The sequence below is a fragment of the Parasteatoda tepidariorum genome, chromosome 7 (genome assembly GCF_043381705.1).
Source record: "Parasteatoda tepidariorum isolate YZ-2023 chromosome 7, CAS_Ptep_4.0, whole genome shotgun sequence".
Taxonomy (NCBI): domain Eukaryota; kingdom Metazoa; phylum Arthropoda; class Arachnida; order Araneae; family Theridiidae; genus Parasteatoda; species Parasteatoda tepidariorum.
Genome location: NC_092210.1, coordinates 10153811 through 10178949, shown reverse-complemented (window position 1 = coordinate 10178949; position 25139 = coordinate 10153811). Strand labels below are relative to the sequence as shown.

The 25139-nt window shown below is 28.1% G+C and overlaps 2 protein-coding genes across 4 annotated transcripts in view; one reads left to right on the top strand and one right to left on the bottom strand.

Annotated features, from left to right (window-relative positions):
- The first annotated feature begins 52 nt into the window (after nt 1-52).
- Nucleotides 53-23267, top strand: LOC107455854 (cyclin-Q). Of its 3 annotated transcripts, none has more exons than XM_016073569.3 (7): nt 53-306; nt 4222-4319; nt 4861-4946; nt 10082-10217; nt 17075-17296; nt 18623-18760; nt 21076-23267. In XM_016073569.3, exons 1-6 carry the CDS (start codon nt 273-275, stop codon nt 18752-18754), a joined length of 708 nt encoding a protein of 235 aa, XP_015929055.1. In that variant the 5' UTR covers nt 53-272; the 3' UTR covers nt 18755-18760; nt 21076-23267. The 3 variants fall into 3 exon arrangements, with proteins under 3 accessions (XP_015929055.1, XP_015929056.1, XP_042906855.1); XM_016073570.3 differs by having other exon boundaries at nt 110-306; nt 18623-18764; nt 21076-22492; XM_043050921.1 differs by lacking the exon at nt 53-306 and having other exon boundaries at nt 4222-4345; nt 21076-21434.
- LOC107455850 (transmembrane protein 114) overlaps nt 22271-25139 on the bottom strand; it is a 64925-nt gene continuing 62056 nt past the window's right edge. The window contains exon 5 of the mRNA XM_043050922.2: nt 22271-24116. Coding sequence (XP_042906856.1) covers nt 23847-24116 — 270 coding nt within the window. The 3' untranslated portion in view covers nt 22271-23846. The remainder of the gene's footprint in view (nt 24117-25139) is intronic.

Genomic DNA, 25139 nt, shown 5'->3' with positions numbered 1-25139 from the left:
TAAACTTATAGCTCTCTATTTCCATTAAGGTGGCTTATGGTTGAGGCTAGTTAAACAGCGGAAAGTGGCGCAAAATATGTCGAATGGCTTGAATTTCGAACAAAAAGAAGAAGCCTTTAACGCATTATCGATTTAGTAAACAAATAAAATCTAATTTTTTTCGATATGTGATGAGAGTAAATTAGCATAGTGTATTACTCAATCCAATTTAATGCAAATACTTTGATACATTATTGCTGTTATACTTTTTAAATTTGAAACTCAATCTTAAAATGGAAAAAGGTGTTAAGCATCTTTTAGAAGCATGTAAGTTCAAACAGCAAGTTTTGTTAACAATGCATTCCAAATTCTCTAAAACATTCATTATACGTGATATTTTGTCCTTTTTTTTATAATTTACAGATCGATCTTACACGAATCGTAGAAACAAGTGAACAAAAAAGTACATGGCGCTGTTTTCTTAAAAGTATCTTATAAATGCCTGTCCCTTGTATAGTAACTTCTGCTGTTTTCTTCCTTTTTACTAAGTATTTAGCAAAATTAGGAAATTTTGCTGCTGGCCACTTTTTCTAAAAGTGAAAATTAAAAATGATTATAATAACTGCTGATATTTATAATGTAATGCATTTCTCCAAATATAGTAAGCATTAAAAGGCTTTTTCTAAAATAAACATTTTAAGAAACAAGTGTAAAATAAGGTAATATTCAGTTTATAAAATGTTCATGCTAATTTAATACTGTAAATAAAAGGAAGAAGAAATTGGAAATGTGGTGAATTTGCGATGAAAAAAGTGGCATTTGGCTGATAAGTTTACTTTTTTTTTTATTTATCTAGTATTCAAATCAAAGTATTTATTATTACTGAACAATTTCACTGAAAGATATAGTAGATAAATTTTTATTCTTCAAATTGAATTAACGTATTCTTTATCATTTTTTAGTTAAACTAGTTACAAAGAAAACTAAACTGGCAGAATTTTTCATACTCCTCTGTAATTTGTTTTGTTAAATGGTCTAGAAAATAACAGTTTTATGTACCAAAATTTATGAATTTTAATGTCAATTTTCAATTACTAATTCATATAGTAATTTTGTTTGCTTTGTTAAAAAGTATTTAGCCAGTATCCTTCTTTTAGTTAATGCAAAAAAATTATTAAAAAAAATATGAAATTCTGTGATAAAAATGATCAATTTAATTGTTCCTTGAATGTAACAACAAAAAAAAACTTATAAAAGTTTATCCTAAATTAAAAATATTTTTTTTAAAAATCAAAAATATCAATATAGATATGTTGCTTACCTGTATTTATATAATGGCCTATAATTTGAAACGGATCCTTATAATTTGTCTGTAGCTTTTCTAAATTTAATTTTGTAACAAAAGTTACCACAAACATATTTGTTTATTGAATATTTTTTGTCACTTTAACTGTAATAGCTATAAGAAGATTGAAGCTTTAATAAAATTGCTAAAATCAAATTCAGCATACCTACATCTCATCAACTTAAAAATATCAAGACAACAAAAGCTTGTTGTAGATAATAATTTTCATAAATTCTATAGACCACAAATAAAGATTCTGAGAACAAATGTAAAAGCATTAAACTTTAGTAAATACAATGTTCCAAAAGAAAAAGTAACATCCTAAATAACTTTTGATCTGTATCTTGACGCTTTAAAACTCAAACTTAATAGTTTTAAATGGTGACCAAAAGTATGCTAATTACTTAGCTAATTACTTTACTATTTAAATTGCAAATTCAGACACAAAATTGTTCTTTCTTTGAAATAACATACCTTTCCTTTTACCGTATTCGATTCCTGCTTCTCAAAATATAGCAGGGATGTGTAGTCACAATCTGGGAAATAGTTTGATCAGGAGAGCAGTGGAAAATTTGAACCATTTAATGTTAATTTTACTCATTGCGTAATTCCTTATATTTTTTCTCAATTTGAAATAATGTGTTTGCATTTAAAACTTTTTACCTGTCATTTAATAAGTTGACCTTCCTTTCTTAAACTAATTTAAAATAAGTTATTTTATTATAGTATTTCGTGCCACAGGTCCTAGGTTCGATCTTCGAGCCGAACAAGGTTGACTCAGCCTTTTATCCCTTCAGTGGGTCGATAAATGAGTACCAAGCGTGCTTGGGAACTAAACACTGGGGGTTCCGCGTTCGGCTGACCACCTAACCGGAACATCTGCTCCTTCACCCCAAAGCCCAATGTCAAGAAAACTGAGATGGGCACAGTAGACCTTGGCCGTCTATGGGCTGTCGCGCCGCTGAGTTTAGTTAGTAGTTTAGTATAGATAAGACAATCATTATTGCAAATTTTTAAATGCCTCATGTCCTTAACAAGAGTAACCATATTTCAAAGTCACCATTCTATAAAATTATTAAAATTTCTCAAGGTTTTTTTTTCCTGCATAAGTATAAAAGATATTCATTCCTCTGTGTAATTTACCCAAAACCTTTTTTTTTCACTTTATAATAAGTTCATAAGTAAAAGATCAATTCCATAATAAGAAACAGGACATCAGACAACTTTATTTTCCCATTTTTTGCTACTAAATATTAAGATATCTTCAGGAATTTTGCTGTGTAGCAACTTATACTCCTTTCAATTAAAAATAGGGAAAAGCATTTGCTTTAAGCGAGAAACATTTTAATTAATAAAATATGCTGTGACGGACATGATGAAAAAAATAATAATAAAGTGTATCTTAAACATTATGACCAATTGCTCTGAAATGGTATGTAACTTAGGTTCAGAAATTTAAGTTTCACAAAAAATGACTTAATTTAAAGACATGAAATAATAAAATATTTAAAGCTGTGGAAGTGTCATAACTCAATACAATGACATCATTACTGAAATCAATAGCCGTTTGGCTATGGCCAGTAAATGCTACTTTGGATTGAAAAATTTACTTCCTTGTCAAATTAAAAAATTTTGTATGTATAAAATCCTTTTATGGCCAATATTAATCTATGGGAGTGAGTGCTGGGCTCTTAGACTTAGAGGTTGGGCAGCTCTGGCGAGGGCACATCGACCAGAGGTTTATTGTACCCAACCAAACCCTAAAATCATGATTAGCATGAAAGCCCTATAGCTGAAATAAAATTCAACAAGCACCTTACAGGAACATATTGCAGTTCTCAGGCATTGACGCTATGCTGCTCTAAATGCTCAAATCTTTGAGCTGAATAGACCTCACAATCACAGAGTATGTTTCGTGATGTCTCTTCTTCAAGATGACAACCCCTACAAGGAGAATTGGATTCTATTCCCATTATGTATAGGTGTCTTCTGAGGATGCAGTGTCCAGTAAGAAGTCCAATGATCTTCCTTAAACTGTTACGATTAAGCTATAAAAGCTCTTTTTGGCGTACACTAGGACTGTCACGATTTAGTTCTTTAGCTTGTCTCTGACCGTCAGCAGCGCGCCATTGCTCATGGGCAATTTTGCCATTGAATATGGATGCCCTAAATGAGGTGGAGTGCTGAGCTCTTACTAATCGGAAAATTGTGAGAATTTTTGGTGCTGTTAACGAAAGCAGCAAGTGGCGCAACCATTATAATTTTGAGATTTACAAGAAATTCATTAAGCAGCCAAATATCGTCCATGTCATTAAAGCTAATCTCATTAGATGGTTAGGACACCTCTACAAATTTGATAACAAACCAGCCAAGAAAGTAACTCTTTCGAAAGCAGATGGAGCCCGCAAAACAGGTTCACCACCTACTAGATGCCTAGACAGCGTTAAAAAAGACCTTTAGGTGATCAGTGAAGACGGAGGACAATGGTGACTAACAGAGCAAGATGGTGAAAACTTTTTGAAGCAGCCTTGGCCTGTACCGGACTGTAGTGCCGAAGAAGAAGAAATTATAAAATTCAATGGTTGAAAGTACCTTTTTTATAAAATATTTGCTAGTGTGTCAGACATGATAGCTGAAAACAGCTAGCTTGATTAACCTATTCATAAAAAATATAAATATTTTAATCTAGTGCTTTTTATTGCTTTTCCTGAAATTAAAACTTTTTAATTGAGTTTTAGAGCAAAAAAAAAAATTTTTTAAAAATGGTAACAGACTTATTTCTTCCTTTCATAAAATTTACCAAAAGCAAATCGATGTGCAATACCACAATGTATGATGTAACAAGAGTAACCATGGTATTGTTCTATTTTTCTCATATTTTATGTTTTTTCTTACAGCTGTTAAATTAGAATGCAGCATGGAAACCACATCAAGAGCATTAGTGTTGTATCATCATTTTATGAGATGCATTAATGAAGCTTCATATGACCAAAGTGTAAGTCTTTATTGCCAAATCATCCGGTGAGTTTCGTGACATAGAGTGGTCATTCTAATTCTTTCAACTATTAAAAAGTTAGTAATCAATTAAAAGCTGACTTTTAGAATGATCCAGTTCATTGTTACCATGTAAAATCATTATCCTTTATTTAATTATGATTCTTTCATCAATATTTTAAATAATTTTAACAGAAAAAAAAATTGCAACAAGAGAACTTAAAATCGGTATTGATAAAACACAATTCATGATTTTTAAAAACTTAGGGAACATTTTAACTAGTTCTGGTTTGATAGTACTGCTTAAATAAACCAATCAGGTTTTCAATTCTAAAATTATTGCTATTATATATTATATTACATGGATTATTACTAGAATTGAAACATAGTTACAGGTTTCAAAACCATAACTCTCGGAATCCTTGTGACCTATCCGCGAAGCACTTATCGGGAAAAGCTGGTCTAGATAATATATATGTATTTACAATGTGTTTACTTGCATCAATTATATTTTGTTATAATATAATTTCTTTTTATTCTAGATGGTTGCAGCTGCAGCAGTAAGTTTAGCAAGTAGAATAAATGAACAAGTTTTAGATCAGGATACAATATTATTAACTTTTTTTTGGTATGTATTAAAATATTTTTACCATTACAAAATAGTAATTTAATCTTTTTGTTTCACAATTTTTTGATTTTGTCATAAATATTGTATGGAAAAGACTAAAGAAAAGTTATTTGCTTTTGTTAGGTAAAATTATAAATCACTTTAAATGCTGGTAGTTCCTTTAACTCCTTTTCCATTTTGAAAATACTAAAATCTTAGTGAACTAAATATACTTCATTTCTACATAAGACTTGAATAAAAGTGCACAATCTTCTATCAAAAGTGCCTCCCATCCTAACTGTTTAGCTTTTAGTTCCACAATAAATTCATTTCTTTTCGTAATTAGCAATATAGCTAAATTATTCCTCAGTTTAATTAGAGCAATATCAAAAACCTTACAAATTAAAAGACTAAGTACAGCAAGTTACACACGTTTATAAAATACATTTATAAGTATTTACGAAATAAAAAAAAGAAAATCAATTTCACTCTTATTTTTTAATGCATAAAGAGCTAAACTCTAAAATTAAATTATTGCATTTGAAAAAAAAAACTTTTTCCTGGGGGAAAAAAATTATTATTTTTTTTTCCAATATCTAAACTATGTACAATTTTCAGGTGAAACCTTAAACTACTTATGTTTTGAACATACTTTCGTTAAAAAATATTATTTTTAAAAAAAAAAGTGGACATAAAAGGACAATTAGAAAATGAAATTTTTTTCCCAATTAACTTTCATCAAAAAGTCATTCAAAGCTTTTTTTCTGAAAAAAGTTATAATTATCTTATTTTTACTATATTTAAACTATGTGCAATTATTAGTTGAAGCCTTAAACTACTTATGTTTTGAACATACTTTGGTTAAAAAGTATTATTTATAAAAAGCGTGGATATAAAAAGACAACTAAAATCTTTTAATATTTTTTCCCAACGATATTGACTTCCATTATTCAAGTATCAGAAGAGCAGATTTTTTTTACCGCTCTCTCAATGGTACCATATAAGGTGGGCCAGTGCTGCTCCCATTGTAAGGACAGATAGTACATACAAAGAAATGGTGAACATCCATCCATGTTTATATTCGAATTCGGGACCTTTCTGATTCGAGGTTAGTTCTCTGACTATCCTCAAATAAGTCGGCTGAACATGTAATGTAATTCGGCAAATATGAATGGTGTTTTCAATATAAATGTTATATAACTACATTTTTATTAGTTATTGCATGCGATATTTAGACTTAGAATTCTTTGTAAACACAAGTAATAAATAAACAAATACAATGTTTGCAAGAACTACTATTCAAAAGAATCTCAAAACACAATGATCATGTTCTGAGCCAGATGGCTTCAAAATACACCAGATACCTGGAAGTATAGGTGGTAAAGAACTTGCAGCACTTCCTAGTGTAGAAAACACCATCCATAGCAAACAATTCCAGATTACTTTTACAACACTAGTTTATATGCTAGAAAGAGAAATACAAAAATTTTACGAATCTATTAGGCTTTTTAACATGGTTTTTCAAATCTCTGACCTCAAGGAAAATAAAGAAGACACAAAATGCTGATTTTAAACTGTATATATTATCTTAGCGTGAAGAATTATCTGAGTTTTAGAACTGACAAATAACTTAAATATTTTAAATGTTATAAGATAGTTCCCTCATAATATGAAAGGATGTATTTTTGCTAATAATATTCTATATTTTATAACTGTTGTGAGATTGCAACTGTTACTCATGACTGTTAGGTCAAGTTTAGTCGGCACTACCTTCGCTTATTTTGAAAATGGCACAAAACGTCAATATGGAGAAAAGCCACCGTTTTGGGAAAATGTAAAGCATTTCTAGTCTAATTTTTTTTAATCTTTGGAAATTTACTCCGATACTGAATTACTTGGGTTCATAAAATTTTGCAACAACTGAGAATCAGGCAGTGATTTTGATAATTTTCATCTAGGTGGAAAAATATTGCCAAATTGGCAATTTTTAAAAAAATTTATTAATTTTTAAATATTTAAGTTATTTGCCTGTCACGGTGCGCCTTAACCAAAGTTAAATAAAATGCTCTTACACCTAGAAAATTAGAAGAGATTCTGAATTTACAATGTTAACAGATAATAAAAATCAAAATAATCTGTGGAGAGATTTTTTAAAAAATCCACTTTGAACATTTTTGCGCACGAAGTATGATATTTTGGAAAATCTGGCGTTGTTTTATATCTATTGAAAGGAAAAAATGATTTAATAATGATTTTTCAGTTGTAATTCTATTAAACTTTTATTATTTAAACATTTTACTGCTGATAAAGAATGAAAATGTAACATAATTTAATTACAATTACATCAATTTAAACATGTGAAGCATTATATCTACAAACAGCTCTCGAAAGGTGTTTAGAATAATCCGGGAGATTTGCAGCAACCTTATTAATTTCCCAGGAAGACTTTAAGAAATCAAAATGTACGGACTCCATCGCCTGCTCCCCAAAAAATGCTAATCCTTCACCGTTTTTGTCACAGAACTGTTCAATGTGAAAAAAAACTGCATGAACCTTTGGTGTAACGCTGACACCTAAGTCCATGTAGCTCTTTTTGAAAGCTTCTATACATGCTTTGTAATTTTGGTCAAGATTATTTCCGAAGCATGCAGAAACCACTTTTTTGAAGTCGTCAAATACTTTAACGTACTTCAGTATTGCTAGATTTTTAAACTGGTGCAGAAGTTCTTCTTTATCCAAAAGTGTTTTGCATGCATTTCCTTTAAACCCAGAACATCCTCGTCTGATTTCACGCTGAACGTGACAAGCTTTTGTCCATGTCAGCGATTCATTTTCACACTCTTTCAACATATGCGTGAAAACAGTGTTAACAACACCAAGCATAAGGTGTAATTCTGGCGGTGGAATAATGTCTAGGAATGTTTTGCCTCCAACAGTTGCAATTAGCGGTGGATGAATGCAATTGAAATAATCTTTCGCTTTGTTTTTTGAACCTTTTCCTTCAGTCAGCCAACTTGTATAATACGATGAAACATTTTCGGGGGATCTCAATTCGCCACAGCTGCTTAGCTCATCTTTCTTGGCATAACAATAAGTGCATGGGTATGCGCTGCTGTGCGACATTATACCTGCTAAGATATTCGCTAACTTCAAATCGGTTGCAATTGTGCCGTGGAAAGGACTTATATTCAACGTTGAAATGAGTTGATCTACATTCTTATAATTTTCTTGTGCACTCGGAATGGCTGCTAGAATGAATAGTCGTTTAACTCCAGAATCCTTAAATTTCCTTGCAGCTATCCCCTCATCATACTTAGCACGCTTACAGCTGCACTCGAAGTCCAACTCATTTGATTGTACAGAAAGACATATTTTTAAAAATCCACCTCCTCCATCAATACCCATTTTTAAGTGAACATCCAGTACATCTCGTTTATTTTTCACATACTGAACAAAAGCAGGAACATCTTTGCAGTTAACTCCAAGAGCATGAGCATTCGAGACTTCATCGCTTTTTATACAAACGAAAGGAAATTCCTTAAAATCAAAATAATCGTTGAAAGAATGAGCTGTAGTATTAAGTTTGTTTTTTATCCTGGTTCAATTGCTTTTCTACTTCGTGTACACACGCGAATGGAAGCTGCCATTTTTAAGGTCACAGTGCTCGTGCTAATTTCACAGTGCTTGTGTCGCTAAAGTCGATTTAAGTTTTTATTATTTTTTTCTTTTAAATAGTGGTTCATCGACTATAATTAACAATTAAAAAACTTCTAATAATTATAAAATTTATTATAAACGGTTATTATGAATATTCAATACAAATATGTTATTTTTTTCTATTTATAAGTATAAAATGATGCTAACATTTTTGAAATATCGTACTTCGTGAGCAAAAATTTTCAAAGTAGATTTTTTTAAAAATCTCTCCACAGATTATTTTAATTTTTAGATTTTTATTATCTAAGAACATTGTAAATTCAGAATCTCTCCTAGTTTTCTAGGTGTAAGAGCATTTTATTTAATTTTAGTTAAGGTGCACCGTGCTGTTCTAAAGCACAGATAATTCTTCAGAGCAAGATTATATATAATTAAAAATCATCGCATTGCTTCAATTGTAAGGCATTTCAACTCAAGCTTTTTCATTTTCCTTGGTGACTCTTTTTTTTCTTTTTTAAAGAAAATTTTCAAAATCAGTACCTTATTCTCAGTTTTTGCAAGTTTTAATTAGCCCAAATAGTGCAGCATTGTAGTAAGCTTTTTAATATTAAAAAACTGCACCACAAACACTTTTCATTTCCTCAACACTGTGGCTTTTCACCATATCAATGTTTTCTGCCATTTTCAGAATAAGCATAGATGGCTCTACCTTTAGATAAGCTGAACTTGTCCTAATAGTTATGAGTAACTGTTGAAAAACTCACAGCAGTCATGAAATAGCACAGATTATTTGCAAAAAGGCATCATTTGACGATGAAACCTTCGAAAAACAACCTTAAAATAATATAATATATTTTGGTGGGTTTTTTTTGTTTTTTTTTAGTAAAAACTATTTAAAATTTTTAATGGATTGCAGGTATTTGTTTGTTTAAACAGCTTCTAATACTTTTGTAACACTCTTATGTAGACAAAGGAAAATACTAAAGGTTTACAAATATATTTGGTTTTTTGAAATGATTGAATGATTTGTGCTTTTTCATAAAAAAAATCAATTTAATGTTTTAAATAATTGCAGATATTTGTCTGTTTGTTTTTTTTATTAATAAAATTATTTTTTAAGATAGTCCTAATTAATTTCCCAGCATAACAAATAGGTCATTGCATGCTTTAGAAGCAGAATGTTCTAAATTAGTTCGTAAATATTTTTTGAGAGTGCTCTTACATGCAAGAAAGCAAGGTACAGAAATCTTATGCATTTTTATATATATAAATGCATTTTTTTTTACCTTAATTATTATCTTTAATTTTTTTTACATAGCAAATAAAAACAGAATTGTATATATTTTAAAAACAGAAAGCTCAGAATTAATTCTTAATATTTTTTTTATAATAAACTTGTAAGTTAAGCAGTAAAATGCTACAAATCTATTTAGATTCTTAAACGTTGTGTAAATTTGGTTGTTTAGTAAAATTATTCTTTTATTTAATTTTTTTTCCAGTATAGCAAATAAAACATCCCGTGTGTTGAAAGCAGAAGATTCAGAATTTTTAGTTTTGAAAAACACATTGGTCACACTTGATTATGTGATGATGAGAACACTAGATTTTGATTTAAATCATAAACTAGCCCACCAGGTAAGTTTTTCATGTAAATTTAACGGTTATTTCTACTGTAATTCAGATATAAAATTAAATGCAACATACTTTCCTCCTGAATGTTATGTAGTATAACTCCAGAAATCCAAACTTTTTAAATCCAAAAATCTCTAAAATCTAGACTTATTTTTTTCTGCTCATAATAAGAAAAAAAATAGATAATGAATTTAAGTTTGAGGCAGGATACAAAAATTCATTGCTGTAATAATAATGTATTGAAAATCATATAATATTTTCATGGCTGCCAACTCTTCTGGATTTTACCAGTTTCTCCTTGTTTTCTGGTATAATAAAAATTCTTCTGGTTTTTGTTCATTTTAGAAAATTCCTTAAAATTAAGTTTCCTAAAAAAAATCCTTAATTGAAATAGAATTTTTACGCAGTTTATTGCTTGCTTGAATATATGAGTATTGCTAATACATAATGAAGTAAGATTCATTTATGGAAGTCAGTTTAAAACTTTTTATTTTCTGAAATGTTCAGCTTATTTTTATTCAGAACTCCCTTTTTAAATTTATTAAAAGAATCTTTTAACTGTATTTGATGCATTAATTGCCTATTACTATTCAAAACTATGAGTAAACATAATCTATAACATTTCAATTTCATTTCAGTCATAACGAGAATATTGCAGTTGTAGAGAATATTGTACTCAATACTATAAAATTATCACTATAATGACTATAAAATACCCTATAATTCTCTGTGTGTAAAATAATTAGTATATTAACCCCTTAACAGTGATATATATTTCTGAAAAATATAAAAGTTTTTTGACTCCTTCATTTTGTTCTTTGTATTATTATAAAAGTTAGAAACTGGTTTTTTAATACAAAAATAAAATTTTTAATGCAATAGATACTGTATTTATAATTTTTACATACACATGAAAAAGTACACACACATCTTATTCAATTAGAGCAAATTAAACAAAATTTTGAAGCTAAATATAATATAACTAGTATGATGTAATATAAAAACACAGCAATAGGATTTTCAATACATAAATTTTNTACACATAAAAAAGTACACATGCATCTTATTCAAGTAGAGCAAATTAAACAAAATTTTGAAGCTAAATATAATATAACTAGTATGATGTAATATAAAAACACAGCAATAGGATTTTCAATACATAAATTTTACAAATCTTTTACAGTATGGTATACCCCGAAACATGGTACTGCACTCAAGCCCTTGTCACACTCCTTGTCCTCGGCTGAAGTCGTAATCGGTGAAAAACTAGGACCACTAATGCCATCTATTAGGAAAATAGTGAATTAAGTATCCTAAAGTAGAAACGAATTCAGCTCAGACTTCAGAAAATAGAAACGTTAATTTTTCTCCTGCCTGAAGTCAGTTCGGGCATCACAAATACTGCACGTTGCTCAAACTTGATTTAGGCGACACTGGCAAGGGGTTAATCGAAAGTTATCATGAAATTTATATTATTTCATAAAATCTATTGGATTTTTTCCTGTTCATCTTGGAAGTTGTGTATTTTTTCTAAAGGTAATGCTACTACACATTTGAGAAACATAACTTAGACTGATATTTTGAATTACGTCATTTGTAATGTACTGAAACTTGATCGACTGGGCTGGAGGAGTGTTAATCACATTTCGTATTTTCACAGATTATCTCTCATTATTAATTAATATTCAGACACTGTAACATTTACATCATTCTTCGTTACTGTTATTAAATATATTTTTCTGTTATAAAGAGTTTTGTTATAACTTCTGCAACTCACCCATCTTATGTGGATTAACAAAATAGGAATTCATGAATGAATAACCATTGACCCTGAAATTTTACATCTTTCAAACCATGTGAAAATCCATAACTGCTGGAAAAAATATCGTTAAACTGTGTGGATTTATGATGATATTGCGTGACAAAAAAGGATTCCACAAATGTGATTGTGTTTTGCAGTAATATGGTTTTCTTAACAACATCAAGGTTTTAAAAAATCCCTAGCATTTACTGACAAAAAAAATATGTAATTCACCTGTACACTTTTCAAAATTCATATGTTTTAATAAGAGTCTGTTAAAAGTTAAAAGATTTTAAAAGATTTTAACGATAGTGAAAAAATGCATTATGATGACTGTCAAAAACCACACAACAAGACTATGAAAATTTACAACTTCAAACTGAAATCATAAAAATAAAAAAAATCTCAAAATCTGCTTAATTTAATATTGTAATAAAGTGAAGAGATTTTAAATACCATATGTAGATTTGTAGAATTACTGTCCAAAAAACTATTTAGATTTGTGTTAGAATCATACTTATTTTTTTATACATGTAATGCAGGCTTTCCAACTACTACACTTTTTGCAAAATATTTTTTAAAGTGGTATACAATTAAAAATTAAGGCTTTCAGAGTTTTCACTAAATTTTGCACTACTTTTAACACTAAACATACCATAATCAGTGTGACCATTTAAGAAATTTTTCATTGAAAATGAGCTTATCGTTTTTGCATTTGACTTCATGACTTTTTCTAACAATTATATACAGTTAATATTCTATTGTTAGTTTTATTTTGTATTTTGTTTTTTTAGATTAATACTTGTCGTATACCTATTTCTACCACAACTCGTCGTTTGACCGGGAGAACACTTAATTGATTTATAAAGTTATCGGATCAGAAATTCCAATGTAATGCATGATCAACGTATTGCATTCTATTAGTTGCACATTTCTGAAAAGACTGTTGCTTAGTTAGTTCAATCAGAACAACTGTGAATTCAAATTTCAAGAATGTATCTAAAATTTTAGATTGGCATTTTTGTGCAAGAAGAAGTGACAAAAACTAAATGTTTTGTTAAATAGCTTATATTTTATTTGATAGTTTTACTTCATTTCTAACTAACTGTTAGTTTTTATTCAGAAAAATGTCGAAACAATTAAGACAGCACAAGTTCCTGGAAATAATATTAATTATAAGAATAATTATACGTATTATGATTCTTATACATTCTTATAATTATAAGAATTATAGAAATAATAATAATTAGAAGAAATATGTTTGCGGAAAATGTACAATGGAAACACCCTGTATAGGTAAAAAATGCATTGAGCAATGAATTAAAAATTCTTATTCTTTGTGTTTGTAATTCATAAAAATTGTCAATATACAATTTTGTTTAATTATAATAAAGTTTTTTTTTAGTTTATTTCCTTTTTAACATCTCTATTTCATACATTCAATCAAGAAACAGTCCGGTCATTTGACCGGCTATGGTAGAAATAGGTATATATTAAGTGTTGGTATGTTTAGTGTTACAAACCTCTCCATGAGAGATGGAACAAAATGGTTACTTATATGATCTTTTGAATCATTTCCATGTGGTGGTGTGGAAAATAACTTTAAATCAAATTTAGAAAATGAAGAATCATACACTTAGTTTTCCAAAAAGTATGGAAAGTTAGCAGCCCTGTATTTGTATGTGTGATTTTAAGCCATAACATTGACACCTATACTGGTTTCAAGTATTTTTAATCTGGAACTTCGGACCCCCAAGATTATATTACAATTGGTGGTGTGGAAAGGAAAATTTTCCACTATGTTTAAGAAAATTTTAAAGAGTCAAAAAAGCAATTTTTTGGTACATTTGTGTCAACCATAATCGCACTTTCCATATTTCCTTTTCAAAGTGTGTGTTTACACTCGCAGAATCTTCACTTAGTAGCAACAATTCTGATTTTACCCTGTGCTCTTTAATTCTAAGAGCGACCTAGAATATTACGGCATTATCTTCATATAATCATGGTGTTAACACAATTAGAAAAGTGTTTGCAATCAAAATTGTCTAAAACTTAGTTTTTTTACCTTAAATTCTTGATTGTATAAACTGATCACATTTCATCAAAGCATCATTAATAGAAAGAAAATCATTTTGTATAGTTGTTTTAAAACATCACATGTTCATTTGGAAGGGGGAAACTCAAAAGGGGCATCATATTCAGAGTTGATGAAAATATTCCTGTTTTGTTAATGTCCTTTAATGAATGTGAGAATTATGGAAAATTTTCTGGAAAACGCACATCTCTAACTAACAGCAATTCAAAGTATTTTCTTAGTGAACTATGTTCACTAATTATTCATTATTTTTTATTATGAACCTTTAATTACTCTGCATATAATCTGTTCCCTCTTTTCAACACTACAGGAATAGATAGATACAAAATTAAGACCTTTTATATTTTAATGAAATTTCATTTTTCATTATAAAATATTTCTATCAAGGGTTCGTACAGACTCCTTATACTCCTTAGAAACTCCTTGGAAATAAAAAAAAGTCTCCAAGGAGTACTTGGAACTACTTAGATTTCCAAATTAGTCCTTAGGAACTCCTTAGATTATTCTGTTGCATAGATGAACTTACTAAGTCCGCTGATGAATTTGCTGTTCAAGCAGGGAAACAAAATGATATGACTTAGCTATCAAAATCTAATAGTTTAAGAAAAACTTAAAAAGAAGAAAAAAATTGAATTGCTAGAGTTAGAAGAAAAAAATAACAGCAAATAATTTTAATTTTACATGTTACAAGCAAACTTAACTAATGATGTTTTTTTTTTTTTTGTATAAAATGCCTTAGACTTTCTTATGTATTCAAATTTAAAAATATAAGATTGGTAGGTTTTTGTGTTAATCTTCAACATTTGTACTATGTAATTTAACAAGATTCATTAAAATATTTGAAACTGGAAAATGTATTTATTTATGTGTGAAAGTGATAACTTTATTTATTTTTCTTGATGAAATTTCACAAAGTCAAAATTTATTTCAGAAGGGTTAGAATAAAATACCTTATGCAAAATATACAGTTTTGCAAGTTCTTTATAATAACTGCTTTTTAATTTAAAAGAAACTGTCTAGTTATCTTTTACGCAAAGTTTTTAAAATTTTGGACTCCTTGGATACTCCTTGGATTTCTTCTTCTGATCTCTGTATGAACCCTGAATCTAAAATAATAGGTACTGAAGATGCTAATGATATTTTATTCAGACATTTAAAAATTGGTTTTCAAAAAAACACTATTATTGAAAAATGTAATTGTTAAAAAAGGATGATAACATTTTTAATTCAAAAATAAGTAGGTAGTTAAGTAAATTTTTATGTCTACTCTTACTGTACTGTGAAAAGTTAATTTTCATTAATGAGATGTGAAATTTAGATTTTAGGCTGGAAAATTGACAATTTTTCTTCGAAATATTAACTAGTCTTAAAATAATATTTCAACTGTAAATACTGATAATATAGTTCCTGTCTTAATTATTGATCAAGAATTGAGTTGGCTAACTATCAAACTAAATGAAGATGGAATCATTCAATTATGCAAATAAAGCTTTCCTGTAATAATTTTCTATTATTATGTTGTATAAATTGAACTACATAAAAGTGTTTGGAGTGCCTTGCTTTCTCTAAGTCATTAAATTAATAAACCTAGGTTGTTGTTTTTTATTTATTATGCATTATCTTTTACTGAGTAAAGTCATCCGTAACTTACTTTACAATGAAATATGGTAATAGTCAAAGCTGTGTGCTCAAAGAATTCATAATAAGTTTATTGGTTACAATGTGTTAAACATGTGCATCTACAAAGTTAAAAGCATACTCTAAATTTTAATCCATTGCCAGAAGAGAGTAATCCTTCCATTTTGTTCACATGAGCTATGCATTTTGCTAATTTGTAGATCAAATATGGCCAAACTATTCTATATTTCTGTGTATTTTTCAAAATTAAAGTTTGACGTCATAATTATAGTTCACTTCCATTAATTTGAAATAGATATCCCTTCCCCTAATTCCTTTAATTTCTTTTTTCTAGATAAATGTTTATGTATAGTATATTTAATTTTGTTTGCAATTTGCTTTAAATCAAAAGTAAAGTAGTTATTTTTATTCTTGCTTTTTTGTTTATCTTCCTCTTCTATCGAGTAGTTAAAAATAGATCTTGTACTTGTGTCTAGCCAACATATTTTTATGGGGAAATTACACCTGTTGACCCTAAAAGTAATGATACTGCAATTAAACTTAACCTGTTTTGTAGAGACGAGTGTTCTCTTTAACCTGGAAGTTATATTTTATTCAACTAGAATCATCTATTTTGTTTTGCTGGTACTTTTCGTACTTGGGACAGTGATTACACATAAGTTGGGGGTACATACAAAGTTATGTATCCCTCACTAACAAGCAAAATAGATTGGGGATAGAATAAAATATACAAATTATTCTAAGAATATTGTAGTAGACAATCATACTATATCATAATATCAATCATACTATGGACAGTGATATGCATTGTAACACTTTCATTGTATGGTAAATTACTTAAAAAGTTCAGAAATTTGTGTTGGTGACACAGGACAGTAATGACATTTTACCTGTATTTTATTTATTTATTTATTTTTTTTAATATAATTTAAATACACAATGCATCGAATGGATATTTTTTTTTTATTCCTTGAAAATATTTTTAGCAAAACATGCCAGTAAAAATGAAAATAAATATTTGAAGGAGAAATATAACTTAAGGACACAAAAATTAACGAATTGAGAAAACAACTCGAATCTATTTTATTTAAAGTTTGATTGGTATATATATATATATTTAAAAAAATCCGATTTAAATAATAAAAAAATAAGATTTTTTTATTTATTTTTTTAAATAAAAGTCATGTTTTTTGCCAACCCTGCTTTTGACTTACATTTGTGTTTTAAATTTTTGATAAACATTTGTGAAATTGTCATGCAACACTCTTGGACTATATTCTGAAATAAGCATTGTTTTTTCTTAACAGTATAATTTTTATTTTTCAGTACCTTGTGCCTTATTTGCATGTGATTTTTTCAAGAAGTTGGAAAGTATCTCAGTTTAGTGGTGAAATCAGCAATACTTGTATAAGGCTTATATCTGATTTCTATCTGCATAGAACTTGCTTGAATTATCAAGCAGACCATATCGCCATCGCTTGCATCGATGCAACTTTGTACATTTATGGACTATACGATGAAATGGAAATGATTCAACCTTGGTACAAGGTAAGTTTTTTTTTATATGTATTTATTTCAGGGAGTCGTAATTACCACAGTAAGTAGGTACCCATATTTTTTGGTACTTATTAACACAGCATTTTTTATCTAGGACACAATACCAATAATATTTATTATTTCAATTAATTAAGCATCACGATCATAAATAATAGTTTATCTATTTTATACAACTTTTTTCTGAAATAGTGAGTACCACTTTTTTATAATTGTTTACCCAGTCATTTTATCAAGTGAGAATATTTTTATAGCCTGTTAATTGTTTGTTTGTTTTTTAAATTTCTAAGTAATCTTTTGTTTTTAATAAATTATTTATTATTTTGTAGATATCTTTTTTACAGAAACTTATTTGCCTTTTGTATTTTAAACAAAATTGCCAGTACAGTTGAAAAATCAATGTCAATTTTTTAAAAAAATGAATCAAATTCCTAATTAAAAAAAGCATTGAATTTTGTTAATTAAGAGATAATAATAATATAAATACAACGCTTAAATTAATATTTTAATTATTTATTTAACAATAAGTTATATTAATTTAAAAATCGAAAAAACAATGCATGTTATTAGAATAGCAATGATTAGAATAGAATAGCACTGCTAAAACCTATTTCAATATAACATATTAAATTTTTTTTTCCTTTAAGATTTTATTAATATTTTTTATAGATTCATATCTTTGAGATTAATAAGTTAATTTAAGATTGAGAAATTATTGAGATAATTTTTAACAATACTCTTTTTATTTTTTTCAGTTGAAAAGGACATTAAAACAACCTGTGCATTTCTAGTTCTATGCATATTTTTTTAATGCTCACCCAAACTATCGAGTGTGAAAAAGCAAATTATTAACCACAAAGGGAGAAAAAAAATTTAAAAACTGTTTCCATATGTTATTAATGCAAATTCTTTTTTTGCAACTTCAGAAAAAAACATTTTTGCCAGAAGGGGAAGAAAAAAAATTTTTCATCTGTAGCAAAAACTTAAACTCTGTTTCAGTCGGAAGTAATTTTTGCCATAATTTTGGAAGTTCCGCTGTTAATCTTATTCCGTGAAATATTATAGCATAATTGGGAGAAAATAAAATAACTTAAATAAAGATTCTTAAAATAGTAGAAATGAACCCTCCCCTGTTAGTTCATAATATTTTTAATGCCCCGTATTGTATTTAAAGCACAAATAAAAAGTTTCAAATTTAAGAAATTTCACTTATTACTGTTATTTATTTTGTATATAGTATTTGTTTTGTATATAAGTATACAGTATAGAGTGTTTGTTATATATATATTGTATTTGTTTATTTCGTAATAATTATATTAGGGATTTTGTAAAGACTTGGATGACAAAAAGATTGATGAAATTCAAGATAACATGTTTACTTTGTATGAAGCTTTTGCAAATGAAAGTTCGAAAGAAATGAAAAATGTAGCGTCTGTAGCTGTAACTTCCTGAAAACAAGTTGGTATAAAAAATTTCATTCCAATTAAGTAAATGTTTGATTAAGCATTAAGTCGTTTGTAATGGAGTAGTTGCTGCGTAATAAATAAAAATATCAATAGGTCATTTATGTTTAAACTCAGTAAAATATTTTACACTTTGAATTTCTTTTCATTTTAGAAGTATCACGTTTGGTAATTTTAGAGCTAAATGTGTAGGATATTTTATCTCATAATTATATCGATATTTTTAATGATTGAAATTGGCTGACGTTTTGTAAAAATTTAACATTACATTTTTAATATAATTAATTCTTTTAATGATTTTTTCTTGAAAATGTTTTGGTGCACTGCATTTAAAAAGTGTTAATATCTCATATATTACAGTGAAACTTCTGACCAACGACCACTCTTTGTTCCTCAGTAAAATGGTCGTTAATGAAGATTGGTCGTTCTTAGAGGTTTACTCCCACTGACTTAAAAATTTTTGCTAAAGTACATGATATTTGCATGTGATTTTAATTTTACTCAGTTTCATTTTCTTGGCGCGATATGCCGATTATGTTGGCTTCATGAAAAGCAGATTGATGAATAAAATTTAATTTCAATAAAAATGACCCCTACTGAAATAATTATGTGTAAAAACAAATTTAGTACCAATTATGAATGATAGAACTATTTTATATGGTGCATAGCGTTTTTAACACGTTGAATAATATGAGGGTCACTGGTGACCGGCGAATCCAAGATTATTAGAAACACATAATTTGAGTAAATTTTTAATGCTTTTAATTTTTTTATATTATTACCTTTACTAAAATGGTTTGGAGCAATTAATGCAATACATACTGAGAAAATCATTTTGGCCAACCATGTAAAAATAGGTGGCATTCAACATATTAAAAAGTGCTTAAAGGGCTTATTTTCGAATTATTTTTTTAATAGGTGCTTTTTCATGGGGCCTTTTTAAAAAGTGCTTGATTTTCCCTTTTGGAAAATGAGATTTTCTTTCTTTACCATGTTGATTTTTGCTGCATATTACGTGAAAGCGTGTTTTTCGCATTGTTCTATTCAACGCTTTCACAATTCACTCAATCACAATCCATTTTGGTTTAATGTCGGTCTGTAACGTATGATAGCACTAATCTTGTTACATATTTCAGTTACATAATCTTGTTACATAAGTCTGCGAAATTCTTGCACTCTCATGTGCAACTCTGCTGCATTTTGCTAGATGTGCTCAATTTCAGGCTTCATTTTCCACCCTCTGAAATCGAGAAAAAGAGTCCATTTTGATAATATAATCAAGTTCTTTGTCAGAAACTAGTTATTTTATCATGATCGTGTAAAGTCTTAGAAAATTTATTGCATTTTGTTAATGTATATAGTGCTTAAAAATATTTTTTGAGTGCTACTTTAAAGGTGCTTATTCTTTGTTGAGAGATTTGGCTATGCATCCTGTTTTAAATAAATAAGCAATTAGGTTTTTGTTAAAGCTTGCATATAATTTTATATCATGGAAATTAGTTTACTTTAAAAAAATGAGAGGTTTGTTTTGTTGAAATGCTTATTTTTTTTTATAAAATAACTTTTTTTTCTCATTTAACTTTCAACTCTAAAACTAAATAATTGATAGTATTGTCTTTAGGGCACTCTAACTGTAACATGAGGTTGTCAATCTTTTTCAGAGATCGTCAAAAAGAGCTCTGTAAATAAGAGCAACTCGCAAATATTTTCAATACATTTGAACATACTTATTTGTTTTTTAAATATTTTTTTTTGTTGATATTTTTCCAACGCATTTGGTGCAAAGGTTTGCCTGGTCGCTTGGAGAGGTTACGATAACCTCTCTTGAAGGTTTTCTTCAATACAAAGTCTATGTAAAAAATTCCATGCCTCCCAAAAATGGTCGTAAATAGGGAACTACACAGAGGTGGTCATTTCGGGAGGTTTCACTTTATTAAGATGCAAAAGCTTTGACTATACAGATTTTGTACGAAAATATGGAAATACTTATATAATAACTCTATGTAAACAATTTGTTTTTTTCTTAGTAGCTAATATTTTGTAAGATTTTACATGGCAAAACTTTTGGCACAATTTAAAACATCATGCTTGAAACTCTTAGAAATGTCGCCATTTTTAACTATGCAAAATGAGAAGAAGAAGTTGTTAACTTATTTTTAGCTTTAACACCGGCAAGTTTGAAATCATGCTATAGGATTGGGTTATTTATATAAAAATGCTTTTGAAGCGTGATCTTTCAAATTGTGTCAACAATTTTGCCCATATAACATTTATGTTATGCTACAGTATAATTTTTTTTTATTATTTTAGGACTTACAATTTGGAAAAAGCCTTCAATAATTTTACTTCAGCATTTTTCCTAAACACAACACATGTTAAACAATTTTCAGCTGTTGTCATCGGAGTCTATTGCTGGCAATTATTTTTTAAATTATAAGACTTTTGCATGCAAAATATAAATTATTTGTGATATTTGACAAGGTTTTTTAAAGTTAATTGTGTTATCATTACATGTTACTTTTAAAATGCCCTGTGTTCTACAGTTATTAGAGAATTTAATTTTTGCAGCTCATTTTCATATCAAGCCAATATTGCAATTTTTATAATTTTCCATGTATATATTCATATCTATTGTAAATAAATTATTTATTGTTGTATTACATATACAATCTTTACGTGTATATTTTGTAAATTAAACCACACAATATTTTTAATAAAAAAAAGATTCTTTTTTTTAAATGCTAAAAAGAGGAAAAACTTATTTGTTTGCATAAAATCTCATTGCCTATTACATAGCTGCCAACTCTACTGGATTTACCAGTAGTTTACTGGTTTAAACAAATTCTTTTGGTTTTGTACATTTTAAAATACTCCCTAAAGTTGAGTAAGTTTCCTATAAAAAAAAATCCCTAATGAGATAGAATTTTTACACAATTTATTGCTTGCTTGACTATTTAAATAAGTATTATTAATACAAAATGAACCAAGTCTTATTTATAATAATAATTTTAAAGCTTTTCTTTCTTTCTTTTTTTTCTAAAATTTTCAGTTTATTTTTATTCAGAACTCAATAAATTGTCTATTAATATTCAAAATTATGATTTAACATAATAAAAAAGTTCATTGAATGTTGTTCATAATTTGAAAATATTGCAGACCATTTATAGTTATTAGTGTAATCAAGTTTGTATTTTGTTAACAAAAATCCCTAAAATTCCCTAATTGTAAAATATTCAGTATATTATGCAACATTTATCATGAAATTTATATTTCGTAAAATCTACTGGATTTTTTCTCTGTGTATGTTAACAGCTATGCTATTACATTATTTTTATGACCTAATCACTTTCTTTCATTCTTTCTTAACTTAGACTAAATATAGACATTCATTGAATGACAGTGTTTTTTTTACACCTTTGTGCCTACTGTATTACTGCAATTAAAAGACATTGCATTAGTTTTACTCTTTCTGTAACATGTATTGAAACACATACTTATTGACACGTTAGAAATTAATGTTGATTTTATTGAAAATCAAACAAGTTTACAAAAAACACATATCTGAACCACAATAACTTCAAAACAACATATTGAGTCATTAAAAAAAGGCGACAATTCTCATAAATAAATAATCTATAAACATGAAAAAGTGTTGAAAAGTATAAAACAAACAAAAGTTTTATAATGAAAATATTTTCTTACAAGACTTTGTAGAAAAAAAATAAAAGAATGAAACACACATATAAAGTCACAAATTATAGGCCATTAAATGATTTTTAAACTAATTCTAAAAGGCACGAATGTGATCAAGTACATAATATGTATATATACATTTACTTTTGAGACATTATGTACAAACACAAATCAAAAGATGAACAAATTGATTTCTTGCAGGCAAAAATGGTTACTCAAACTATAAAACCACAACCTTTTTCTCTAAATGTTTTGACATTTTAAAATTTATTACTTCCGGAATTGCTCTTTTCTGGCTTAATTGAAAACACATTTTAAAATAGTTATTTTTTATTGTCCTATAGTTTATTTATGAAACAAAATTAACTCAATCCTTGCATTCAAATATTCTGAAATGCTGTACAATAACCATGATACAATGAGATTTTTTTATAGAGGTATTTTAGTAACTATATTTAAAAATGTTAACTTAATATTATTTTTAAAAAAATTTATTACGTATCATAATTATCAACATACATTTTCAACTTCATATCTAAAGAAGCCAAAAAAATAATTCAACTTAGTGTTAAAGTGTGTCTTAACCAAGATTTAAATTATTTCATTTTATGCTATTATAGTAAAATACAGAACTTATCATTAGAAACTTGTTTTGGCTGCTTTTATGTTTGAAAATTAGTAAACCACACATTTCAAATAAGATTACTTTTAAAAAGATGATTTGAAAACATAAAAAGTTTAAGAAATAACTATATATTATATAAACTTTGTTACTGAAATTCTAGTTACAATAAAACTAGCTTACTCCACTTTGTTGAATGTTTTTCTTTTTTTAATTATAAGTCGTTTATCTCTCTTTAGAAAAAATTTTTATTCTTGCATTTTATGATACCATCAGTTATAATGTAAGAACACATATAATTAGAAAATTGAGCTTAAAATATGCAAAATGGCTGATAATAAATTATTTTAGTAAACAGAGTTAATATGTTTAAGTAAGCAGATTTGTCCTTGGAACACCCTGTATATGTACCACTGTGTAGTAATTATTTATATATATTCCTAAATATTTGGCGTAAAAAATATATATATTTAGAATGGAATGGCAAAAAAAGCCACTAAAATTTTTGTTTCGTTTGGCTTGCTCTTTTAAACTTTTTTACCAGCCAAAAAAGATTCTGGGGAAATTAATGAACTCCCAAAAAGTTTTATTAATAAAAAAATAAAGAAATGCATATTGGAACACATTTTCTCTGTCCCATCGCCTAACATGAAACATGTTCCAAACACTTAAAAATATCTGGCACAGTTTTATTAAACAAGTCTATGTAATAGGCTTTCGTGAGGAAGCACTTCATTAATTCAAAAGTTCTTATAAGTATCTATTCTTAATAGCTGTAAGGGCCACCATATTGTGAACCATGCGTGTAATATGGTCCCGGATAAGCATATCCATATCCATAAGGTTGGCGTTTGTCGGGATATACTGGCATGAGGTATTGCATGTTCTTGGCTTGTTCCATTTTTTTCTCGTGTACGACACAGCATGCTGCTCCAAGGAAAAGAATGGCAGTAAGAAGGCACATGCCCACGCCAATCCAGGCTAGAATGTACGACCATCCGTAAAAGAACTGAGTCACGCCACTCATCTTCAGTACCTGTTATTGACGAAAAGTATAAAGATAAATATAATTAGAAGGAAAAAGTATACAGATAAATATAATTAGAAAACAAATTGAAAATCTCATAATTTTTTTATTTTTATGTATGCTTTGTTCTGTACTTCATAGTAACAAATATTCTTTGAATCACTAAAAACTGACTGTTGTTTTCACTTCAAATTAAGTTAAATGGTCTTTAACTCAGTAAATTTATTTTTATAAACAGAAATGATTGTGCTCTGGCAAAAATCCGGATTTTTCGCTAACCGTGGTCCAGAAATCCAAGATCCAAAAGTTTCAAGAAATCATCAATCACATTTGTGTATAAAAATTCTTGTATATTTTATTTAAAAATATCAGAACTAGATTTTATACTTGGCATCTCATTCATTTGTAAATATTTTTTCTGGTAGAATAATAAATATGATTAGAGATAAAATTAAACTTATACATAATTATTCATTTAAATTATGCTGCGCATAATTTAGTTAGAATTTCATGGTTTGAAAATATCAATGATTTAAATTCATAAAGACATTAATTTTTTGGAATGTGTCATTAATGAATTTACTCAAGAAATTTTCAGGATATTTGAGTTGGGCTCACAATCACCCTTGTATATTCTGAGCTGCTTTAATTAAGTATTTTAAAATGCAGAATAAATAATATTTAACTAGTATTTAAAAACAAACTATGCTGTAAGTTTCCCTATATCTTTTAAACACACCGGCCAGATGGCGAACGATTGCCATTGGTTGCAGGTTTGAATCCCCCTTGTGGCATGGATGCTTCTTTCTATGCTGCTCTCTGTTGTGTGAATGTGGCTAACGTTAAAGAGCAATACTTCCGGCATCTTCCAAGGCAAATAAACAAAAGTTCAATGCCTGCCATTAAAATAATTATTTTTTTCAGCGCCTACTTAAGGAAGTTATGACTTAATCTTGCTTGAAAACGGTTTAAAATCCTCATAAATTAAAACTCTACTTATTGAAAAGGATGATTATTATTTGTATTTCACTC